The sequence below is a fragment of the Hyperolius riggenbachi genome, chromosome 2 (assembly GCF_040937935.1).
Source record: "Hyperolius riggenbachi isolate aHypRig1 chromosome 2, aHypRig1.pri, whole genome shotgun sequence".
Taxonomy (NCBI): Eukaryota; Metazoa; Chordata; class Amphibia; order Anura; family Hyperoliidae; genus Hyperolius; species Hyperolius riggenbachi.
This window is the reverse complement of record NC_090647.1, coordinates 403635723-403661976: the sequence shown is the minus strand read 5'-3', so window position 1 is coordinate 403661976 and position 26254 is coordinate 403635723. Positions and strand designations below refer to the sequence as shown.

The following is a 26254-nucleotide window of genomic DNA, read 5'->3' as shown; positions in this document are numbered from 1 at the left end:
TATACCAGTAGAGGGAAGCCTTTGGATTTCTCATTCCTCCACATTTTTTTCCACTGCTGGCAGGGATCCTCTTCATGGCTGCACTCCCCTCCGTGTACATACCAGTGGGTTTGTGTCTGCGCAATGGCACAGAGCCAGTTATGTACTTGAGAAAAAAGCAATGCATGAGTGGCTCTGTGCTACTGCGCAGAGACGGGCCATACTTTGCTACTCCACAATGTCAAAGATTTTGCAGAGCAGGAGGAATATAGGGAGACCGGGGAAGCCTCTGGACCATCCAAAGGCTTCCTCCTACTTTTTTTAGCTTTCAGATAGACTTTTAATATTTCTGTCTGCATATTTTTTGTAGACACTGCTGCCCATGTTTTCTCTGGGATAATCAATAAGTCAGGTTGTGTAGTGTAACTTTATGAAAGTATGTTTGCTTAGGCTGAAGTTCCTCTTAAGGGGTGGTGGTGAGGGGATTTTGCTGAAATCTCTTCTAGTAACTGACAGGGCAGAGTGGTAGAACAGGTTAACGATTAATATCTGGGAGGTATGAATTATTTACCTGATCTACCACACATCTATAAGTGTATAAGTATTTTAATATGGAAGAAGAAAAAGCCACAAGGTAAAAATGTTCTCCCTGACTGAATCAAGGTATCACCATCCTCTACCTGGTGGTTATAGAAGTGGGTACCAAAGAAAAGCATGCAGGCCCCTTTTAAATGCAAATATAGAACATTATTTAATTGCTATTGTTTACTGTCTGATAAACAGGAGTTTGCATTGTTTGCTAGAAGCAATGCCTCACCTTTCCAAAGTACAAACAAAAGTGCTTAGCTGAGCTAAACGTCTGTAAATATTTGCAACTAAGGTTGCTTGAAACAGTCATTCATCTGTTGTTTCAGACGGCCTTTTCACATGCAAATACACAATACTTGTATCTGCTAAGCAATGTGTTCTGCTGTCTGGAGAAGAGTGGGGCAAGATACATGGAATACAGAGTTCTGTAACAGTATTGATTGGGCATGGTTTTCTAGTATGTCTGATGGTTAACGAGCAGACCTCAAATGTCAGGGAACACCTGTAAATACTTGGAAAAGGCATCTGAAGTGATCATGAATTATCATTTTAGTCAGCCTAAGTTGCAAATGTCTGTCGGGCTTTAGCGCTCTGTATATGCTGGACCTAGTGAACAGAGTTACCTAAGAGCAAACAGGTTGTTCTTCCATGTTTGTATTCATATTTATGATTTTGTTATAGTTGTTTCATAGTGATCTTGACAGTGACTTTCTGCTACAGAGAAAACACAAATGAACTTTTATAGGAAATATGAACAGCTATCATGTTAAAGTGAATATGATTAAAATATGAACAAACACATAGGCCCTTATTCAATTCACTTTTTCCCTAAGTTTTCACCTAGGTGATATTTTCAAGTACGAATTACAGATGAAATAGGTGGTGTTACTAGCAAAAACTATTGGTAATTTACATTACCGCTATTTTAGCATGCACTACCCAGCAACCATTCTCACTTGACCCCTCCACTTGGGCACCCGATTACCCTAAGTGCTTTTAAAAATAAACAGAACCCTGAGAACCCCCCCCCCCCCATGAGAAGATGGGCTAGTCCAAAATCTGTCAGTAATGTCAGATTTCTACTACTTACTGTAAGTGACAGCAACATAGGAGAAAAGTAATTTATGGCTCATTTTACTCTGGAAGAAACTGTGTAGGTTTACACATATTTTAAATTTTAAGATTTTCGTGACAGAGGTCTTTTAAGTGGATTTTATCTGTTAATAATCTCAAACTTGAAATTTGAAAAAGTGCCGAGATTATTACTTACGGTAAATATGCAACATTGTATTTTCTTAATTTTTGAGTTACTGTCTTTTTATCATCTTAAAAAAATCCTGTGAATGTGTTGTAAGACTTCAACAAGGACCCCAGATTGTACATCCCCTCAAGGATGGGGACATGAATATGAGAACTTCTTTGTGCCTACTCTTTGTCACTGTTGCTTACAATAAGTACAGTCCATGATTATATTTATACAGTATCTTCTTATTTTATTTATGAATATATTTAGTTTTTTTTTATTTTATAGGAAATAGCCCGTCATTTGCGACCAAAGACTCTTCGTGCCCTGTTTGGAAAAAATAAAGTGAAAAATGCAGTTCACTGTACTGATCTTCCAGAAGATGCACTACTAGAGGTATTAACTCTTTTTTTTCCGCTGATTGCATGTAACATGGCTAATAGAACCAGACATGTCAGCTTTCTGATTTATGTGGTAAATGTTTTTTCAGCCTCAGCTCCACTTTTTAAATCATAAACTGTAAGATTCCTGATTCTTGCCCGGGTGGAAAATGTGGGCTCCCCAGCAGCACAGTCTAATTAGTCACTTGTCTTTGCGTCTCCCACATAGGCTAATTGGCCACTCCCCCAAGTGGGCAGCGGACTGCTTTGCCACAAGTCACTACCAGCTTATGACTCTTGGGGGAACCCTGCAGTGTGGAAAAGGAAAGGCACTTGGGTAGGCCAAATTTAGGGTTGATGTTAGCAGAACAGAGACATAAAGACTAAGGTGAGGATTGGCGGCTCGAAGAGCAGGGTCCAGATCACAGGCTGAAGCCAGTATTGAAAGCTAGCAAAGTCACAGTCTAAGGTCAGGACTGGCTGCTAACAGAGTAGGATTATGGTCACAGGCCTGGGTCCGATCTGGTGGCTAGAAGAGCAGGTCAAGACGTCAGGTCTGGCAGCTAGTAAAGCAGAGTTTTGGTATCTAGCAGAGTAGAGTCATGATCACAGGCTGACATCAGGATGAACAGCTAGGAGAGCAGGTTCAAGGTGTCAGGCTAAGGCAGGGACTGGCAGCTAGCAGAGCAAGGTTATGGCCACAGGCTGGAGTCAGATCTGGCAGCTACTAACGTACAGTACTATGAGCTAGTACACTAGAGCTGTTTAGATCAAATAGTCTAGGGTGCTGTCTTAGTAGGGCCATCCTGGAGGGAGAAAAATGCATAGAATGGTCAGAGAGCCGTGATGGTAGGGACCCTGGACCAAAGCACAACAAGGGACCAAAAACACAGTGATGGGTATGAGTAGGTTGGCATCAAGTTTCAAAAGAATAAATGTGTATGTACTAATGTCCTGTGTTTACAGCGGTTACTTATGTGATCTGAATACAATTGTCCAGCATGAGGATTATATTTTACTACATTTGACCACTTTGTATTGAGCATATTATTTTTAAAAAAACGTTTATACAGTATGTGGAAAAATGTAGCTGGTATCATAAGAGCATTCACATATATATATGTATATATGTATATATACAGTACAAAAATAAGCAAGACAATTATTTTACTTCTTTTTTTAATTTTTTTTAATGTATTTGCCTCATGTTACCAATGCATGGTAATGCAGTGAGTGTTACACTCTGAGGAAGCCTGCAGTGGGCTAGTGCAATACATCTTTTTGCATGGTTTAGGACGTCCTGATGTGGAAGAGTTCTTCCTGTCGTGACTCACCCCTCTGGCACAGAGACACATGGTGACATCATCCACACTTTAATACTAGTGGCCCTGCGGAGTAAGCTGGTCACATGGTCAATGAACACTGATAAATGTGGCGGATGACTGCTGTATTTGGGCAGAATGTCACTGGGATTCCCATCAGTCTGCGCATGCACACCGCGTCACATTGCATTCCCTTCATGCATGCTTGCTGTGTCACCCATTGACTTGCATTGCTGCATAATCCATCCAGGCATGAGTCATGCGGTAACGCGCTGCAGACTTTGCGTCGGTATTGTGGTGATTTTGCTACTTCCACCCCACCTTGCCGCATCATACAAGGTATGCTAGTCTCTATAGGCTTGCATGGCCCTTGCGGTGGGGAAGTGTAACATGGGGCGGCGCAATATGCAAGTTTGCATAGGGCCTTACAGTGCTCAAGTGTGTGGATACAGCAAATAAGCTATGTTTGGCAGGGTTTTTTTAACCCTCTGGGGGCTAATCCCGAGCTGAGCTCGGGGTAAGCCGCCACAGAGGATTTCTCAGGCCCTGGTGGGCCGATTTGCATAATTTTTTTTTTGTTGCACGCAGCTAGCACTTTGCTAGCTGCGTGTATATACCGATCGCCGCCGCTCCGCGCTGATTCGCCGCTACCCGCCGCGCCGCTCCCCCCCCCCCCCCAAGACCTCGTGCGCAGCCTGGCCATTCAGTGCCAGGCAGCGCTGAGGGGTGGATCGAGACTCCCTCTGACGCCACAACGTCGTTGACGTCGATGACGTCATCCCGATCGTCGCCATGGCGACGGGGGAAGCCAAACAGGAAATCCCGTTCTGAACAGGATTTCCTGTTTGCTTTGATTGCCGGAGGCGATCGGAGGGGGTGGGGGGATGCCGCTGCACAGCGGCTATCATGTAGCGAGCCCTGGGCTCGCTACATGATTTAAAAATAAAAAAATTTAAAAAATAGTGCTGCGCCACCTCCTGGGCGAAATAATTGAAACCCCCAGGAGGTTAAAGGGACACTTAAGTCAAACAAAAAAAAATGAGTTTTACTCACCTAGGGCTTCCAATAGCCCCCTGCAGCTGTCCGATGCCCTCGCCGTCTCCCTCCGATCCTCCTGGCCCTGCCGGCAGCCACTTCCTGTTTCGGTGACAGGAGCTGACAGGCTGGGGACGCGAGTGATTCTTCACGTTCCCAGACACATTAGCACCCTCTATGCTGCTATATGGTATATGATATATGCTATAGCAGCATAGATGGCGCTATTGTGGCCAGGAACACGAAGAATCACTCGCGTCCCCAGCCTGTCAGCTCCTGTCACCGAAACAGGAAGTGGCTGCCGGCGAGGGCACCGGACAGCTGCAGGGGGCTATTGGAAGCCCCAGGTGAGTAAAACTCATTTTTTTTGTTTGACTTAAGTGTCCCTTTAAGGGTTTCTGAGACCATGACGTAATTTCCCCTACAGAATTACGACTGTTTTAATGTAGTGCTATCTGTAGACCACACCCATCCAATATTGGCTTTACACCTTGTCCCTTTCTACAAATATGATGTACTGTAGATGATAAAATCCTCTTGCAATTTTAGGTTAAGGAATGTTATTCTCAAATGTTTGCACTATTTGCACATGCAATATTTCACATAGTGGTTTACCCCTCTCCATCTTTACTTCTGAGAGGCTTTTCTTTTAAACCTGTTGCTGTTAAAAAATCCAAAAAGGGCATATATCGTTAATAATAAATATGAATTCGCGGCTGTGTATGTATTTGCATTTTACAGTATTCCAACTTTTGCAGAAACAGAGTGATTTATATGCTAGAACTTTTCTTGCCTGCAGTATGTTATCCCTGTATGCACACACAATCTCTGATTTCTTTCACCTCATTTGAACTGACGAAGAGCAAATGTTCTCTAGAACACACAGTAGTGTCACATTTTAAGTAGTGTGTGTGTGTGTGTGTGTGTGTGTGTGTGTGTGTGTGTGTGTGTGTGTGTGTGTGTGTGTGTGTGTGTGTGTGTGTGTGTGTGTGTGTGTGTGTGTGTGTGTGTGTGTGTGTGTGTGTGTGTGTGTGTGTGTGTGTGTGTGTGTGTGTGTGTGTGTGTGTTATATGCTTACTGATAAGATTTGTTTTGGATATTCAGACTAAAAAAGGCAAACCGAGTAAACACTGGATACTTTTTGAATGCTCATTTGAAAAAAAAACCCGAACACCCATATCATCCATATGTAGAATGAATATCCTCTTAGACTTAATACTTGGTTGTGACACATTTAGCAACAGCTGCTGCAGTCAAACACTTCCAGAAATTGGAGATCAGTCTTTTACTTCACTGTGGAGAAATTTTGATTCACTCTTCTGTACAGATTTGTTTTATTTTAGACACACTGGGGAGTTTTTAATTATGAACTGCTCATTAAAAGTTATGACCTAACTTCTGTGTGAGGTTCAAGTCTTGACTTTCACTGCACCACTTTAAAACCTTAATTTTGTATTTCATCCATTCAGAGGTGGATTTTCTTTAGTGCCTTTATGATTAATTATGATAATTATCATTATCCAATACACGCACTCACGAATGTTTGACAGAGGTGTTGCAAGGGTCCCACGATATCGGGTGCACCACTCCTGGCAGCAAAGAAAGAGCAGATGTGGTTGTGGCCACAGCGGATTGTGCGCGGGACCAAATATTCAGCATAACATAAGTACATGAGCCTAGGTTGCAGGATATAGGACCTGTTTTAGTGTGCCACACTCCCTGTACCAATACATTAATGGGCCACATGATGGCATCTCTGCTTCCCATGCCACAGTATCATACATCAAGATTTAGACTTTTATAGATTTGAATGGACCTACTGAAAATATAAACAACTTGAAAACAAGCAAAACAGGTTACATTCCATTTATGTGCAAATACTACCAGTAGCAGGCAGATATCAGTTAGTTCAGATATTACCAATGATAGGCAATTATGAGTGACGTGCAGCTATTACCAACAGGTTCTAATCCTGGGAAACACACATTTGTGCCTGTTTGTGGGTATTATTTTGGTGGTGATGCTTCGTTGGGATGCCCTATTTTCCCAGGTTGAAAGGGAATGCTCCAGGACACAGTGTTCCTGGGATGGGCAGTAGCTAATTAACAGTGGATTTCGAAAGTTAATGAAAGTGTGTGAAGAAAAAGTCGAGAATCTGGTGGAATGTTCGTTATAACGATAAACTTTTCTAAATCACTTTTTTCCCGTAGGACTCAAAGCGCATAAGCATGGCTCAGACCAGTAATTGGTTGAATGGTTCATTGTAGTACAGAGGCAAATGCCAGGCTAAGCTGGTGACTTTTCAGTCCGGATTTGAATAACTCCAGGAATGGGGCTGACTTTACTGGGTGTGGTAGGGAATTCCAACGGTTAGGTTCAGCATCACACAAAGCTTTTGAGGTGCACTTAGGAGTGACCAAGTTTATGGATCCTGCTAATCTGAGGTCGTGAGAGGTGTGGTTTAGTTTCAGCAAGTCCTTCATGTAAGCAGGGCCCAAATTGGGTAAGGACGTAAATGTCAACAGTCCAATCTTGAAAAGTATTTTCCATTTTACAGGTAGCGAGGCTGGTCTGTTAGTAATCTGGCAGCAGCATTCTGTACTTATTGCAGGCAGAACAGGTCTTTGTTTGGACGGCATATATAGAGGGCATTACAGTGATGAACTAGGGTTGAAATTCTGAGGGAAAGAGATGTTTAAAGAGAACTGCAAAAATTAAAGAGAACCTGTATTGAAAAAAAGGGCCCCTGGGGGGTACTTACCTCAGGAGGGGGAAGCCTCTGGATCCGATTAAGGCTTCCGCCGTCCACCTCCATCCCACGGTGGTTTCTCTAGGCCGCTCCGCACAGCGGCCATGTAAATATTTACCTTCCCCAGCTCCAGCACAGGCGGAACTAGCCAATCCTAATTGGGTCCACTCTATTGCGCATTCACAAGACGCGTGCGCTGTAGAGTGGACCCAACTGGGATTTCCGCCTGATCCGAGCCGAGAGCCTCTACTGCGCTTGCGCGGAGCCGGGGAAGGTAAATATTCTCAGCCTGACAATTTGTCAGCTGTGGCTTTGGAGGGGCCTAGAGAGACCACCATGGGACTGAGGAGGATGGGGGAAGCCTCAATCGGATCCAGCTTCCCCCTCCCGAGGTAAGTACCCCCCCAGGGGCCCTTTTTTTCAATACAGGTTCTCTTTAATTTTTGCAGTGTTTCTCAGATGAATATTTGACTACAGCTGAGATTTGGTTTCTGAAGCGTATTTCCCAATTGATTAGCACACAAAGGGACACACAAGGTTGAAGCTATATATGTCTGAATTCCCTATCCTGATCAGTGTTGATTTAGATTTAGAGTAGAGCTGTTTTGATGCCAGGTGCTGGGCTTGGACAACAAGGCCCTCAGTTTTGTCAGCACTCGGTTTCAAACAGTTGTCATTCATCCACTCCTGTAGCTCAGCTAAGCAAAAATGTTTTTTTGGAGTAGGGTCTGTTACACCAGGTTTGAATCAGGTGTCATCAGCATAGCAGTGGTATGTCAGGCCATAATTGTACCAAGTGGTAGCATGTAGAATACAAATAACAGAGAAGATAGGATTGAGCCTTGTGGCACTCCAAATTTTAGAGTTGCGGTTTTAGACATGAGTCCTAGGGATAGATCTGATAGATTTGATGGCATGTAATCTCGATCAGCGAGAATGGGCCACTTTGGACATTCTTAGACAACAAAATCAGTAGGTTACCAAGCCTTACCAAGGCTTGGAATGTAGTCGTCATGACTGTGTCCGCCTACAGGGATATGTGTATGGACATCTTGGAGATCCGGGGGTGCTATGAGGGTCTCCCTGTCAAGGGCTACACAATGTCAGGAGGAGTTGTTCTCAATCATTGATGGGGCAGTCCAGTGCAGGGAAATTGATAGTGAAAGATGCCAATTTCTGAAGGTGCTCAATCCTATTACACCAACCTTCTCTGCGCTACCTAAAGTGCATAAGAGGTTAATCAACCCACCGGACAGAAGGGGGTCATTCACTAAGAAAGTGAGCATTTATTTGGACAGACACCTTCAGTTGCATGTGCAGGCCCTGCCATCATCTGTTAGAGATACCTCCCATTTGCTACACATATTGAAAGATTTATAGGTCCCAGCCAGGACACTCCTTGTGGCCCCTTGATGTGGAGGGTTTGTACTCCAGCATCCCTCATGATCGCAGGACTTTTATGGTGAACACATTTTTAAGCGACTTAATCAATTTGCATACAGCTCATAATGGGTTTCTGCTGTCCCTGCTTGGGTTTTTGCTGTCCAATAACATCTTTGTGTTGTAGGCGCCCAGTACCTCCAGAAGCAAGGGGCGGCAATGGGGACTACATGTGCCCTATCTTACACCAACCTGTATGTGGGGGAGTGGGAATGCCATGTGTTCTCAGATAAGGCTTTCTCCGTGTACCTGTGGCACATTCTTGAGTGGCACAGGTACATAGATGATATGTTGTTGCTGTGGACAGGTGGTTGACAACTATTGATTACATTTGTGGAATATTTCTATATTAATGATCACAATTTATGGTTCACCACACAGGTGGATGACACTAGTATCCCATTTCTTGACCTGAAACTATCGATACTATGGGTTTGTATCTACAACCCTTTATAGAAAGGATACTGCCACTAATTCCTTACTTAGGGCAGACAGCTTCCACCCCTCACATACAGTCAGTGGGATCCCTATGGGGCAGTATCTGTGGGGTGCAGAGAAACTGTTCTAGTATTACATATTTAAGGAGGAAACTAATTGCCTGTATTTAGGTTTCAGGGAGAGGGGGTACTGTGATGTACACGTGAGGAAAGCAGATCAGCGAGCAGGTTGCTCTAACATGGATTCTATAATTAACACTAATCGAGCACAGGTGTGACCGGGTGACAAGTTGCCGTTCTGTACTAAAATCTTTACACAGCACAGTCAGATTACAGACATTATGGAACGTCACTGGTATATTGTATGGCACAATCCAAATTAGGCACTTTTCTACCTGAATTTCTCAGCTTTTCCTTTCGGAGAGCACTTTTTCTGAGGGACATGCTGGTGAATATGTTATAAACTGAACAGAGGCGCCAAAAGAATAAAAACAATATTTAAAATATTTAAAATTGCTTAGGAGGCAGTGGTGGACTTACCTCCTTCAAGCAGACACAAAAAAAACTGTGTAGTTCAACAAAAATAAATGTATTGGTACACTCCAGGGTTTTGTTTACAACGCGTTTCACAGGTCTATGCCCGCTTCATCAGGCAGTAGAGGCAGGAGTACACAGCACAATGTCAGGATCACACCTGGTGCCTTTGTGATGTATGCTGGTGAATAGTCATTTCTCAGGTACTGGAATGGCCCTCAGCCAAGGTCACTGGCACATACAGATGTGGGGGTTGCCCAGTTTGGTGCCACATTTTGGAGCGCAGCACATTTGGGTGTATGCTGCGCTCCAAAAACTCCGGCAAACTTTACATTGTGGAGGCGGAAAAGTTTGCGTTAAAGGATACCCCAAGTGACGTGTGACATGATGAGATAGACATGGGGATAAAGTTGTTAGTTAACAGCGCTTGAGGGTCTTTCTGTATTACTAGCCCCAGGATACAGTCCTGATGTCCAAAACTCACCTTGAGTTCTTGCACTTTTATCTGAAGTCCATATTCTGTTCTGAGGACCTACTAAGCAAAACGGTACTAAAAAATAAGAAGAAAGAAAAGAAAACAAACATCAAACTGAAGTTAACAAGAAAAAAACTTTAGTGGAGGAATTTGTTCGGAAGGCATCATTGAGCGCAATCTCCACCTGTAAACAGAGGTGGGCTCTATCCGGTGAGCAGATTGGTGTGCAGTGAGTGGGAGCATTCACATACACGGAGTGAAAGCACTTTTAGCACAGAGGGATATCGTTGATTAATGTGGTTTTATCTGAACAGTATTACCCTATGTCGAGATGTTTTATTGCAGGATCAACATTATTAAGATGTGTATATTAGTACCGCTTGAGATCAACTGTGATATTATTTTGGTTATACAGGTAGTCCCCAATTTACAAACACCCAACATATGAACGACCCACCGATACGAACGCCCGCCGATCCACCGCCTTGTCACTCGGTCACGTCTGTGCTCGATTAGTGTTAATTATAGAATCCATGTTAGAGCAACTTGCTTGTTAATATGCTTTCCTCAGGTGTACATCATGGTATCCCCTCTCCCTGAAACATATATGCAGGCAATTGGTTTCCTCCTCAAAAGATTGCATCATTACGCTGCTAGGAGGACCAGTGAAGGGAGAGAGGACGTCGCTGACTGACCCAGGCCATCATGCCTCTGCTCTAGGAACGGGGGCACAAGGGGAGCAAAGGAGGCATAGGAGGAGCAAAGGAGGCACAAGGGGCATATAAGATGGCACAAGGGAGACACAGGGAGGCACAATGGAGACACAAGGTGGCACAATGGAGACGCAAGGTGGCACAAGGAGGCACAATAGAGACACAAGGTGGCACAAGGAGGCACAATGGAGACACAATGGAGACACAGGGAGGCACATGGAGACTCAAGCAGGCACAATGGAGACACAAGGAGGCACACTGGAGACACAAAGTGGCTCATGGAGGCACAAGGGATACACAAGGTGGCACAAGGGAGACCAAAGAGACACAGAGGGGGACAGAGATGACACAGAGGAGGACAATGGAGGCACAGGGGACAGAGATGGCACAGTGTTCCGACTTAAGAACGGATTCAAGCTAAGAACGAACCTACAGTCCCTATCTCATTCAATAACATTGGACTACCTGTATATCTCTTGACTTGCCCATGTGGAGCTTTTTACATGGGGGAAGACTAAGAAAGAGCTTGAAAAGTAAATTCATAAACACATTGCAAACATTAAGAGCAAAGATCCCTCTGTCCGGTAACCGGTAGCTGGCGGTGATTTTAGAAATTTAAAGTTGGTAGGTTTTGACCGTATACATAGAACAAGCCGATTGGGCTGGTGAAGGAATAATTTTCAAACTATATTGATAGTGTGTGATTTATTAATGAACTGGAGGTCAAAGAAAATTTAATGGGAAAATCTCTCCAAAACCATGCCCAAAGGATCCAGTAATGTGCCTCTTCCGATGCTGCCCCTTTAGCATAACCATCTGCAAGGGGAGCTGGAGGCTCTAGTAAAGGAAAGCCGAACAAAACTGTCACCTGGAGGGACCATGGAAAGGAAGCTCAAGGCCTAATGAACAACAATAATGACATACTGGAGATTGTGAATCTGCCTGATGCGGTGTTACCACCACATTTATTTATTTAAGTATTTATATAGCGTCAACATTTTACGCATCGCTGTACAGAGTATATATATTTTCTTGTCACTAACTGTCCCTCAGAGGGGCTCACAATCTAGTCCCTACCATAGTCATTTGTGTGTGTATGTATTGTGTAGTGCATGTATCATAGTCTAGGGCCAATATAGGGGGAAGCCAGTTAACTTATCTGTATGTTTTCGGGATGTGGGAGGAAACTGGAGTGCCCAGAGGAAACCCACACAGACACGGGGAGAACATACAAACTGCTTGCAGATGTTGACCTGGCTGGGATTCGAACTAGGGACCCAGCGCTGCAAGGCGTGGGCGCTAACCATTATGCCACCGTGCTGCCCATTGACTGCACACTGACTTCTCCCACACTTGTCCATTCAAACTCATAACCTTTCTCATCAAATTTTATAAGTTGGTGAGAAAACTGAACATCAAACAATTTTACAATAATTTCACATGACCAGATTTTTAATTGATCAATCAGATCAGCCTTTTGGGTATCAGATTCTTCTATTAATTTGATCACAGGGAGGAGGCCTTCTTGGCCTTATGCAAAGGAGTAGCTAGGCTTTTCAGTGCCCGGGGATAAAGACAGTTTTTGCGCCCCCCTCTGGACAAATTGGGCATTGCCATGCATGAGAATGTGTGTGGTCATGGGGGGAGCCAAATGTACAAATGCTGTTTAGATAGCCAGATGTGCCTCCCTTCCCCACGTGTAGATAGCCAGATATGCCCCCTACAGTTAGCCAGATGTGCCTCCCTTATTCTGCTGCTGTTAACACTTCTGCACTCCTCTGCAGAGTGAGGGGGAGAAGCAGGGGCACTTTGGGCAACCAGCGAGTTGCCACTCACTCACTTGGAGGCGCAGTGGCCATGCTCTGCGCCCCCTTACAGTGCTGAGCCTGGGGACATGTGCCCCCCCTTGCCCAGCCATAGCTACGCCTTTGCCGAAATGTAGACTGTAAAATGTTTATTCACTCAATCCCACACACAGTTCTAAAAAGTAGGTAACAAAGCAGCCTGGGGGGTGGCTACGGCACTCCTGAGCAATGCCCATGCTTGAGGGGTGTCAGCACTGCTCCCCATTTCTTGGGGGTACAGGGAGGCCTACATGTGGTGGCCCTGTTGAGATGCAATGGATTTTGCGTGGGCCAACTCCTGCAGGGAGCGCGGTGAGCTGGTTTTTCACCCTGCATATTCTGGCAAGCAGATGCTACTACCATTTTAAATTAATCAGTAGACAATTAGGCAGCAGCCAGTATATATTCAGGTGAACTTGGTCAGAGCACACACGTCTTTTTTTTGTTGTCGTTTCTCTCGAATGCAGTTAACATCAAACTTATGTTGAGTATTTTCTGTCTTGCTGGGGGCTTTACGGGTATTTTATTGATAAAGTGTAAAAATATCTCCTGGGAAAAAGTTAACTGAATGTAGCCCGATGTCTGATATTGCTATTCATGCACTTTAGCTTGAAACTGGGCCAAACAAATTTCTTGTCATTTTTTGATTGGCCCAGTTTCAAGCTGCATAAAATTTTATTATCAGCATCTCATGGACCATCTCTTTTCTAGTTTCCATCAAAAAGGACTAGTGTCTATGATGAATTATGAAATGGGCACAGTGCTTGCTGATAAAAAAAAAAAGAGAGACGCAGAACTGAAATGAGAACATATGTCAAAAAGCGATGCTTTCATTGAAAAATGGATATATTGTACATCAGTGCCACATACTGTATTTTTTGGACTATACGACTCACTTTTTCTCCCCACAAAGTTGTGGTGGGGGGTGGGGAGTCATTGTGTCTTATAGTCCAAATGCAGGATGTTCCTGACTTGTGAATGCCTGCCAATACGAACCTCCAACCCGCTGCGATGTCAAGGACTCCCTGCACTCTGCCTATGCAGAGGACACAGGGGGACAAATGGAGGACACAAAGGGGCATAAATGAGGAAACAAGGGGGACACAAAGGGGCATAAAGGAGGACACAAGGGGGACGGAGGAGGACACGGAGGCAAAAGAGGTACAAGGGGGCACGAGGTACAAAGGGGGCAAAATCCACAAGATTCCCCTTCACCATGGATGTACCAGGTTTAGTATATACAGTGGGTTGCAAAAGTAATCGGCCCCCTTGAAGTTTTCCACATTTTGTCACATTACTGCCACAAACATGCATCAATTTTATTGGAATTCCATGTGAAAGACCAATACAAAGTGGTGTACATGTGACAAGTGGACCGAAAATCATACATCATTCCAAACATTTTTTACAAATAAATAACTGCAAAGTGGGGTGTGCGTAATTATTCGGCCTCCTGAGTCAATACTTTGTAGAACCACCTTTTGCTGCAATTACAGCTGCCAGTCTTTTAGGGTATGTCTCTACCAGCTTTGCACATCTAGAGACTGAAATCCTTGCCCATTCTTTTTTGCAAAACAGCTCCAGCTCAGTCAGATTAGATGGACAGCGTTTGTGAACATCAGTTTTCAGATCTTGCCACAGATTCGCGATTGGATTTAGATCTGGACTTTGACTGGGCCATTCGAACACATAGATACGTTTTGTTTTAAACCATTCCATTGTTGCCCTGGCTTTATGTTTAGGGTCATTGTCCTGCTGGAAGGTGAACCTCCACCCCAGTCTCAAGTCTTTTGCAGTCTCCAAGAGGTTTTCTTCCAAGTTTGCCCTGTATTTGGCTCCATCCATCTTCCCATCAACTCTGACCAGCTTCCCTGTCCCTGCTGAAGAGATGCACCCCCGAGCATGATGCTGCCACCGCCATATTTGACAGTAGGGATCAGAGGCGTAGCTAGGGCTTTCAGCGCCCGGGGACAAAGACTATTAATGCGTCCTGTAAGGAGGGACCTGCCGCTCCTAAAAAGGGGCATGGACATGCAACAGAATGTGGGTGTCGTAATGGGTGTGGACAAATATACATGACCTTAGCAGTGGTGTAAAAGGTCTGCCAGGGAAGTTTGAGCTCTGCCATAGTGTTTCCCCCAAAATACATTTAATCTGACAGCATTTCACCAAAACTACATGTCATTTGGCAGAGGTTCCTCCAAAATACAATTTGGCAATGATTCCCCCAAAATAGACATAATCTGGCAGCAGTGGTTCCCCCAACATACATATAATCTGGCAGCTGTTCCCCAAAATACACTTAATCTGGCAGCAGCGGTTCCCCAAAAATACCGGTAATCGGTGCCCCCAGTATAGGTAACCAGGTCTATAGGTGTCCCCAGAATAGGTAGCCAGGTGTATATGTGTGCCCACTATAGGTAGCCAGGTGTATATATGTCCCCAGTATAAGTAGCCAGGGGTCTATGTGTCCAGTATAAGTAGCCAGGTGTATATATGTCCCCAGTATAAGTAGCTAGGTGTATATGTGTCCCCAGTATAAGTAGCCAGGTGTATAGATGTCCCCAGTATAAGTAGCCAGGTGTATAGATGTCCCCAGTATAAGTAGCCAGAGGTATATGTGCCCAGTATAAGTAGCCAGGGGTATATGTGCCCAGTATAAGTAGCCAGGTGTATACATGTCCCCAATATAAGTAGCCAGGGGTATATGTGCCCAGTATAAGTAGCCAGGTGTATATATGTCCACTGTATAAGTAGCCATGTGTATATGTGTCCCCTGTATAAGTAGCCATGTGTATATGTGTCCCCTGTATAAGTAGCCAGGTGTATATGTGTCCCCTGTATAAGTAGCCAGGTGAATATATGACCCCAGTATAAGTAGCCAGGTGTATATATGTCCCAAGTATAAGTAGCCAGGGGTATATGTGCCCAGTATATGTAGCCAGGTGCCCCCCCTTCCCCAGCGGGAGCGCAGAGAAGAGGGAGAGCTGTGGACACAGCGATGGGGAAGGGGGGAAGTCTCCCCCCCTTCCCTCACCTTAGGACTCACCTTCTCTCTCGCTCCCCCTGCAGATATGAGCTGCGGGCGGCAGAACACTTACTCCATTCGCACGGAGAAGACAGATCTGTGCTCCACTGATCTGATCTGGTCTAGACTAGACCAGATTAGCAGAGCACAGATCTGTCTACTCCGCGCGAATGGAGTAAGTGTTCTGCCGCCCGCTGCTCATATCTGCAGGGGGAGAGAGAGGGAGAGAGGGTGAGCCTTAAGGTGAGGGAAGGGGGGGGGGGAAGACTTCCCCCCCTTTCCCATCGCTGTGTCCACAGCTCTCCCTCTTCTCTGCGCTCCCGCGCGCTGGGGGGAAAATAAATAAATAAAAAAACACAGGTCACGGCAGGGTGCCCCTAGGGACCCAGCGCCCGGGGGCACGTGTCCTACCCCGCCCACCCCAAGCTACGCCCCTGGCCTTATGTTCCCTCTGGGAGGAGGGTGGAGGGATGGATTTACAAGGGGAGCTACCATTAGTTCCGACACTGGAGCAGACAGCTCCAGGGCAGGTTGCACCTTTGTCACTCTGTAGATTTTTATTAGAAAAATATTATTTACAATTATAATACAAATAAATAAAATAATTTGATGAATTAATCATACCAACTGTAACAAAAAACAAGATCAAAGTAACAAGAAAAAACAATCAATTCTGCATATATATGCACAAACAAAAGCAGGACTTCTATGTCCAAAAACAACAAAATCAACATAACATTATAATACAATATTAATCTGTTATGAAGACCTGAGCAGAAGAATGCTCAAACATACCACCGATTCAAACAACGAGACATGACTAAACAACACAGACCCAACACCTGAACGTATGCAACAAATAACAATAACCAACACCACACAATACCTGACATCACCTAACAACAATCATACAAAATAAATGCACCAACACTTACAATCAAACTACCACATATTCAGGAAAAGGGCAAGTGTACACATACGACGATAAATAATCAAAAACCTGCACAAGACAAAAAAACAAAAAAAACAAACAAACAAAAAAAACCCTCATCTTCAATACAATAAGAATAAGCTGAAAGGAAAACACCTCTGCGGCCAGTCATTTACAAAAAATGTAAAAAAAAAAAGATTCAAAATCTAAGTAGTCTGTGATGAGAAATAGAAAGCTCACCCAGAAGAGACGCTAATAGGCTAAGAAGGCCTGATGTTCTGCCAGGCAAGAACCCAGGCACCTCTGCCCATCCTACGCCTCTCCAAGTACCGAATCCTAGAAACCTCACCCAGAATACTGTTCACCACCACCTGAACAGGGAGGAATTTCTGCCTAATGCAAAGCTGACACCGTGTCACTCTGTACAACCCTTTCCTACCCTTTCATACCACTCTGGACTAGAACATCGATAACTTTAGACAGGTGGTAATAACAGAGGTATCAGCATTGATCTTTAACCCAAGCCCCCCAATCTCCCTCAGTCAGAATTGCAAGCCCTACCCTAGCTCAAATCCAGACAAGATCTTATTTTGAGATAGTCCGGCAAGGGGGGCAATATTGTTGTTATGCCAACCTTCTATTATCTCAAAGAGTCACTCCACCAGTTTACAGATATCAGCAGCACCTATCAGCGACTCCTGGGGAATCCAACTTCCAGATGTGCCAATAACCTATACTCCCTACTCAGATATTGGGAAGAGGCTGGCTGTCTCAACAAAGCTCTAGGAGAGGGTCTCCTACCAGGTGCTCCACAAGTAGACAGGTCAACTAAGGTAGGAGGAGCCACTAAGAAGGAAGTGTTCTATAACTCCAATAGACATAGTTTTGTCTGGTATAACTGACTACCATGTCAGCTATACCTGACTCTGCTGTGACCAAGCCTCATCTGTATGTGAAACAGCTGTGCAGTATCACCACCCCTGATCACACACCTGATGGAATAATTTTTAAACAAAGCAAGCTGGTGCTATTGTTCCTGGCTTTTATTGAACAATACTTCTACACTATTTGATATGCAACTAGCACAACCAGCAAGTAGGGATGGTCAATAAGATGCAAATCATTTTGAGTTTATGCAGCATTATGCAAATGCATGTAAATTTGTTCAGCTTGAAAATGAACCAATCAAATCCAGCTGAGGTAAAATTTGATTGGTCCATTGTCCAGCTGCATACATTTGCATACAAAATTTGCATAATCCTGCATCAACTCAAAACTATTTGCATCTCATTGACCATCAACTTCCTTCACCATCACTGGATTAAAGGTGACCCAGACACCATGTGCTCCCAACCAGAAACTAGATCCTCAGATGCTGACTTCCTTAGCCTATACTCAGACATAGAAGTTATGAAAGTGTCTGCATATGTTTGTGTGTGTCTTTGAAGGGGTGGCAAGATGGAAAGATCAGTAGGTGAGTGTTAGTAGAAGGGGAGAGAAAAGTCATTCAGAAAGGAAAGATGGATAAAGATTAGGTTAAAGTGGACCCAAATTAAAATAACAAGATTTCAAAAATAACATCTATTTTCTAAATTATAATAATAAATTGCAGCCTTTTTTCAGCTGCATGATGACAAATGTAAAATATTTTACATTTATTGGAGGAACCCCTCTCATATTGTCAGGACAGAATCCGGCAGACTGGTGAAGTAGGAGGTGTCCAGCAAAGGAGGAATTGCTAATGGCTGCCACCTGTATAACCCTAGTTATGAAAAGAGAAGGGTGAAAAGCATGCACTGAAATGCTCATAGGCTTGAAGGAGTGTTTATTTATCTTTGTATGTGTCAGAGTTGTGCAACTAAATATTTTGAATTAAAAAAATGTTTGGTTTGGGTCCGCTTTAAGTATGTGTTGCTGCATTCACACTTAAATGCAGTGCTGTCCATCATGGCACACTGCACACAGTGTCCATAATGCAGGTAACATGAAAGTCTGTAGACTTTCATGCTGCCATTCACACTACAGTGTGGGTTCCTCAGCGCTGCGTTATAACATGGCCGGGAACATCCTTGCGCACGATGCACATGTTTTCATGCATTTTTTCAATGGAATCTTGCCCCCCATGTATGCATTTTAGCTCAATGCAACAAGTGTTTCATCACATTGAAACTCATGCACAAAATTGCATTAGCCATTGTGAATGAGCCCTATGCTGCTGAATGTGCCTACTTACAGCCTTCAGTTAGTATATAGGATTCCTCGCAGAATGGGCAGTTGCTGCTTGCTGTTTAACTGTCAACTGGCTGCAGTGTGCCTAGTGTGAATGAGCCCTAACTAAAAGACAGTGCGACATGTACATTACCACTGTCTTTTAGTTAGGGCTCATTCACACTATGGCGTCAATTCACCAGAGGTTACCAACCTATTTATCTCTTGGGAGGTAATTTACCTCCTGTGATATCTCCAAATAGCAATTCTCCAGAAGTATAGAGGAAAATATCGACAGAGAGAAATGCAAGAGATAAATGTGAGATAAGTATGAGATAAATAAGTGATAGTAGTTAGTTTTTCTCCAAATCACAATTCACCAGGGAAGAAAGGGGGTGTGGCCATTCGTTATTTTTTCATCTCTTTATCCCCTGAATGAACCTGGAGATATCGTGGTTTTCACACAGCAGCTGCTGCTGTGGAAGATGGAGCCTTTTGAGCTTACTCTGTTAGGCCTGGTGCACACCAAAAACCGCTAGCAGATCTGCAAAATGCTAGCAGATTTTGAAACGCTTTTTCTTATTTTTCTGTAGCGTTTCAGCTAGCATTTTGCGGTTTTGTGAAGCGTTTTTGGTGTAGTAGATTTCATGTATTGTTACAGTAAAGCTGTTACTGAACAGCTACTGTAACAAAAACCGCCTGGCAAACCGCTCTGAAGTGCCGTTTTTCAGAGCGTTTTGCGTTTTTCCTATACTTAACATTTAGGCAGAAACGCCTCCGCAATCCCAAATCTGCAGCAGCCCGGGAGTATTTGTTTCTGCAAAACGCCTCCCGCTCTGGTGTGCACCAGCCCATTGAAATACATTACCCAAGCATATCCGCAGCCGCAAGCGGATCGCAAAACGCAGCCGAACCGCTCTGGTGTGCACTAGGCCTTAGAGCTTGCTACTATTATGAGGAGACGAAGGCGCAGGAGGAGGGTCTGTTTAATCGCCCCTCGTATTTTTCGTGAGAGAACAGTTCTTGATAATTTTACTGAGACAGAGGTGGTGAAGAAGTTCAGACTCACTCGTGATATGCTTTATGATATGATCCAGCAGTAAAAGGTGGGAATACTCTGGTCAGGTAGTGGTAAAACTTCGCCTCCTACCCACAATGCTTCACTTTCAAGCTTACAGAGAGGAAAAGTATCCCATGTAAATCATTAATACCGATTACCTAACTCTCTGCTTTCTCACACTTTCCTCATGCATATCTCTCCATTATCCCCTGCTATCGAACACTTTTCTCTCTGTCCTCTCACACTGGTGAATTGACTCCAGAGTGTTAAAATACTTCATGAGATAAACTACCCACCTTTTTTCTCTTAGTAAATCCTCTCTGGTGAATTGACGCCTATGTGATTTGCAGTGAGTTTTGACTCACTGCATATAGTTTGCATTTTACATGGGAACATGAAAGACCATAGACTTTTATTTTATCATTCACACTACAACAGTTGCTGTGCAGTGCATTTCAACTCGTCGGGAGTTAAAACTCATGGAAATGCACTGCAACTCTCAAACCCATTCACACCCATTTATGAGTTTTTATTCATGTATTTTCATGCATGTCAACTCACTGACTAGTGTGAATGAGCCCTTCTATAGATTGGACCTTTTGGAGTCTTAAAATAGTAGGCACGGTCTGATCAAATGGCGTATTTAAAGCAAACCTGAACTGAAAAATACAAGTCAAAATAAACATAGTTGCATAGTTATTTTGGTTGAAAAAAGACTTCTGTCCATCGAGTTCAACCAGAGAACAAAGTACAACACCAGCCTGCTCCCTCACATATCCCTGTTGATCCAGAGGAAGGCGAAAAACCCTTACAAGGCATGGTCCAATTAGCCCCAAAAGAGAAAAAATTCCTTCCTGACTCCAGATGGCAATCAGATAAAATCCCTGGATCAATATCACTGGGCATTACATACACAGGTTATACCTCCTATGCAGTCTACTCATTTTTTATCTTACTCCTCTCCTGCGTCCTGTTTGTCCACTGTGATTGATAGAATTCTCTGTCCTCCATTTTGAAAGTGGCCATTACCCCATAACAGCTACCTGGTCAGCACATTTTTTAAAACAATAGTTAATTCACTAATATTCAGAAGGGCTTCAGTAACCTGTGCACAAATTATTGCAGGCCAAGGGCTACCACACTTTACTAAATTCTTGATTCACTGCTGCTTCTTATATGAGATTTATCTCACATGTGGGTTCGTGCAATGTCATTCAGCACTATGGGCTCAATTCACTAAGCTTTATCAAACACTTTATCAAACGTTTGATAATTTACCTCATGTGTAGAATCTAATTTTGAATTCACTAGGGAGTTATAGATCTATTTAAAGGGATACTGTAGGGTCGGGGGAAAATGAGTTGAACTTACCCGGGGCTTCTAATGGTGTGCCCGAGCAGCCACTCATCGATGCTCCGCCCAGCCTCCGGTTCACTTCTGGAATATCAGACATTGAAGTCTGAAAACCACTGCGCTTGCATTGCCGTGTCCTCGCTCCCCCTGATATCACCAGGAGCGTACGGCACAGGCACAGACCATACTGGTGACATCAGCGGGAGTGAGGACACGGCAACGCAGGGGCAGTGGTTTTCAGACTTTAAAGTCTGAAATTCCAGGAGTGAACCAGAGGCAGGGCCAGAGCATTGGGGAGTGGCTGCGCGGGCACAACATGTCTGTGGGGGACCATTAGAAGCCCCGGGTAACTTCAACTCATTTCCCCCCGACCCCCCCTACAGTATCCCTTTAACGTTTTATCAATAAAACATTCAATAAATATATAACACCTATGTGAATTCAAAATTAGATTTTACCCATGAGGTAAATTATCAAACGTTTGATAAAGTGTTTGATAAAGCTTAGTGAATTGAGGCCTATGTGTTATCTGATATGGTGACCTGAGCTACAGTTGCTGCAGGGAAGAAGCTTTGCAAGTATGTTCAGCTCTGAAGAAAGAAAAAAAAAAGTTACCTACTAGAACAATTCTAGCTCTCATCCCACAGGCATGGGAGCAGGGAGAGATCATGTGAGTGTGTTTACCATAAACCTTATCTTTGTCTATAGTGGAGGTACCTTGGAACAGAAAGGTATGAAAGCTCTTCAAGCAGCGTCTGGCTCATTGGGTTGTCTGGTAGTGAAGGGTGGGGGGGTCGTGGGGCTATTGAATCTCTTTCATAATACTGGGATTTAACATATGCTATAAACACACTTTTCAACTTTGTTCAGATGGCAAGTGTCAGGGGTGTAACTAGAAAGCACTGGGTCCCCTGCAAAACTTTGGATGGGGCCCCTCCTCCCCTCCACCCCCCTCGCTTTCTGGATAGTGTAATGGTTAAAGGAGTCATCAGGCAATCTATAATAAAATGAGTGGTACTTACCGGGGGCTTCCTCCAGCTCCAAGCTCCCAGAATGTAACTCGCCGCAGCTCTGCCCGCAGCCAATTGCCGCAGGTCCGTCCCGGTCCCTGGCGATGACGTCAGAGCGACCTCCAGGTCGCTCTGTACTGCGCCTGCGTGAGCGGCGCTGTCAATCACCGCCACGTGACCCACGTGCCGGTGATTGACAGCGCCGCTCACGCAGGCGCAGTACAGAGCGACCTGGAGGTCGCTCTGACGTCATCGCCGGGGACCGGGACGGACCTGCGGCGAACAGCTGCGGGCAGAGCTTATTTTACTATAGTTTGCCTGACAACTCCTTTAAGGGCTCTGTCTCTGACACAGGAGACCAGGGTTCAAATCTCGGCTCTGCCTGTTCAGTAAGCCAGCACCTATTCAGTAGGAGACCTTAGGCAAGTCTCAGACAGCAGTGAAGCACTTGAAGCATTTTCTCTATCCATTACATTAGCTTCTGTGATAAAACGTGCATGTTTTCACACGTACAGACACACATGATGTGCAGAAAACTGACAGACGAGTGTGCTCCCAGCCTCTACTTATTACACTCACTCTGTCCAGAACTGGCTCTGCAAACTCCTCCAGCATCACTACAGTACACAGCACTTGGGGAGGGGTAGAGAGGTTGGGAGATAAGCCCTGATTCCCACTGAGTCAGCACCGTCTCTGTATAAAATAGCTCTTTATTTCATATCAAAAGATAAAACAGCATGGTGTATAGCAGAACAGCGACAGCTCCGCTGTTTCGGGTTATCCACCCTTTATCAAGCTGTGAAGAGAGCTATTTTATACAGAGACGGTGCTGACTCAGTGGGAATTGGATTTTGATGATCACCTGGGAGTGCACAGGCGACCTGAGTCTTACTACGTCAACCTTTTGATTTTGCTTTCTTCCCCCATTGGTGCATGCCATACACAGACTGGGAGATAGGCCCTGTACACAAGAGCCTGCAGCACACTGAATAGGGACTGTCTACAAATCTTTGTCTACAAAACATTATCAGTGGCTAAACAAATGCAGTAATTAGAACAATTGTTCAGAGAGTACAAAGTTTTTTTCTCTCCATGCCCTTACCTTAGTTGTCAGTCTCTCAGGACAGAGAAAATAAACTTCTCCCCCCACAGGCCCCCCTGTGGCTTCTGCATCCCTTGCAGGGTCTATTGTTAAGCCCCTAGCAAGTGTTTTTCTTACAGATTGGTGCCCACAACTTTATTCTGTCATTTCACCAGTCATGTATACTGTCAATTTTATACTTGCATATCACATTTACACCTATGTTTTTATATAATGCCATTTTAATTTCTTTTCAGCTGCTGCAGTTAATGTACTTTGTATACCATGCACAAGGTACAGGAGTGTTACGATGATCAGATGCAAAACCTCATATCAGTATTAAGAAATGTAAAGTTCACTAATACAACCTTGATTGTACAATCTTTTCACTTCTATGTATTATGAGGGTCTATCTAACATATCAATTAAAAAGTATATTCACTGTATTTACACTTCTACTGAATGGATTTGGTAATATTATACAATCAAAATTATTATTATTATTATTTATTGTATTTATAAAGCGCCAACATATTACGCAGCGCTGGACAATAAATATATACAATGATACAAGGATGACATACATAGGGTTATACACATAGAACAAAGTTATACATACAAATTGTACAAAATACATGATCATGCAATATGGGCTGGTAAGGTAGGCCCAGTAATACAAGTACAGGCTGTCATAGGACATGAGCACATGATCCTGTAGATTACACTAGGGAGTGGAGGACCCTGCCAGAGGCTTACAATCTAAAGAGAGGGGTGGAAACACTAGGGGGGGCTGTTAAATATTCCTTAGAGAGTTACTGTGTGGTAGGAGGTGGGTAGGCCATCATAAAGAGGTGGGTTTTGAGGGCTTGCTTGAATGTGTTGAAAGAGGGAGCAAGTCTGATGGGTGGTGGAAGGGCATTCCAGAGGGTGGGGGCAACTCTGGAAAAATCCTGCAGGCGGGCATGGGAGTGTGAAATGCGTGGGGTGGTAAGGCGAAGGTCGTTGGAGGAACGGAGGGGGCGACCTGGTGTATACTTGTGAACAAGCTCCGAGATATAGGTAGATATAGGTAGGGCAGGTTTTGTGCACAGATTTATACGCCAGGCATAGAGTCTTGCAGCCGCGTTCATCACTGATTGAAGGGGGGCAGTGCGTTTCAGGGGGAGGCCAGAAAGGAGGGAGTTACAGTAATCAAGGCGGGAGATGATGAGGGCATGGATGAGCAGTTTGGTCGTGTCCGGGGTTAAGAAGGGGCGGATCTTGGAGAAATTACGGAGGTGGAAATTGCAGGCTCTGGTGATGTTTTGGATGTGTGGGATGAAGGAGAGGTCAGAGTCCAAGGTGACACCCAGACAGCGGGCCTGGGAGGTAGGGAGAATGGTTGTGTTGTCGATTGTGAGGTGGAAATCTGGGAGGGGTGCAGCAGCATGGGGAGGAAAGATCAGGAGCTCAGTTTTGTCTAGGTTAAGCTTTAGGAACCTAGCTGACATCCAGGAGGAAATTGCTGAGAGACACAAGGAGACCTTGTTTATAGTGGTGGAAGAGAGATCGGGGGTATGGAGGTAAATCTGAGTGTCATCTGCATAAAGGTGGTAATTGAAGCCCAGGGAGGAGATAAGCTTGCCAATTGAGGAAGTGTATATGGAGAAAAGAAGGGGGCCTAGAACAGAGCCCTGGGGGACCCCAACTGAGAGGGGGGCAGGGGTTGAGGAGGAGCCATTGAAGGAAGTGGTGAAGGAGCGATTGGATAGGTAGGAGGAGATCCAAGCCAAGGCAAGGCCATGGATGCCCATGGACTATAGTGATTGGAGGAGGAGGGAGTGGTCAACAGTGTCAAATGCTGCAGAGAGGTCAAGGAGGAGCAGGATGGAATAACTGCCTTTGGCCCTGGCAAGGGTAAGGTCGTTGACCACCTTGGCGAGGGCTGTTTCAGTTGAGTGTGCAGGTCGGAATCCAGACTGTAGGGGGTCAAGTAGGGTATTGGTGTTGATGTATTGGGTAATGCGCTGGTGGACTAGGCGTTCGAGGAGTTTAGAAGCATAGGGAAGGAGGGAGATTGGGCGGTAGTTTGAGGGTAGGGATGGGTCGAGTGAGGGTTTTTTCCAGCAGGGGAAGTACAGTGGCCTGTTTGAATGCTTTGGGGAAGATGCCTGTGGAAAGGGAGAGATTGAACAAGGAGGTGAGGACTGGGGCCAGGTCAGGGAAGTGGGGACGAAGAGTATTCGCGGGGACCGGATCACAGGGAGAGGATGTGGGGGGGGGGGGGGAGCCACTAGCAGCAGGCTGACTTCATCAATGGTGGCAGGAGCAAAAGAGGCGAGGGGTGGATGAGACAGGGGAGCAGCTGGGAGGGAAGGCAAGGGGACAACCTGAGAGGCATTGGGAAGGGAGGGATGGAGGAGGGAAATTTCATTGTGTATTGTTGCAATTTTAGTGGTGAAGTGGTTGGCAAAGTCATTGGCTGAGAGGGAGGAGCTGGGAGGGGGAGGAGTGGGGTTGAGGAGGGAATTGAAGGTAGCAAAAAGCTGTCGAGGGTTGGAAGCTTGGGTTCCAATCAGTGCAGCAAAGTACCTTTGTTTAGCCTCAGAGAGGGCAGTGTGGAAGAGTAACAGTTTGGCCTTTTGTAATCTAGGAAGTCAGAATTGAGATGTGATTTCCTCCATTTCCGTTCGGCTGCTCGAGTTTCTTTCCTGAGGTTACGTGTGTGGGTGTTGTGCCAGGGTTGGGGGTTGGGGGGCTTGATAGGGCGGAAGATTGAGGGGGCAGCTTGATCTAAAGCAGATGAGAGGGCAATGTTATAATGTGCAGCCGCTTCATTGGGGCATGTTAGGGTAAGTAGGTGGG

General features: G+C 44.7%; 1 protein-coding gene across 1 annotated transcript in view; it reads left to right on the top strand.

Annotated features, from left to right (window-relative positions):
* Positions 1–26254, top strand: part of NME7 (NME/NM23 family member 7) — a 311856-nt gene that overhangs the window by 231701 nt on the left and 53901 nt on the right. Inside the window, exon 12 of the mRNA XM_068269804.1 lies at positions 2099–2206. Within this exon, the coding sequence (XP_068125905.1) occupies positions 2099–2206 (108 nt within the window). The remainder of the gene's footprint in view (positions 1–2098; positions 2207–26254) is intronic.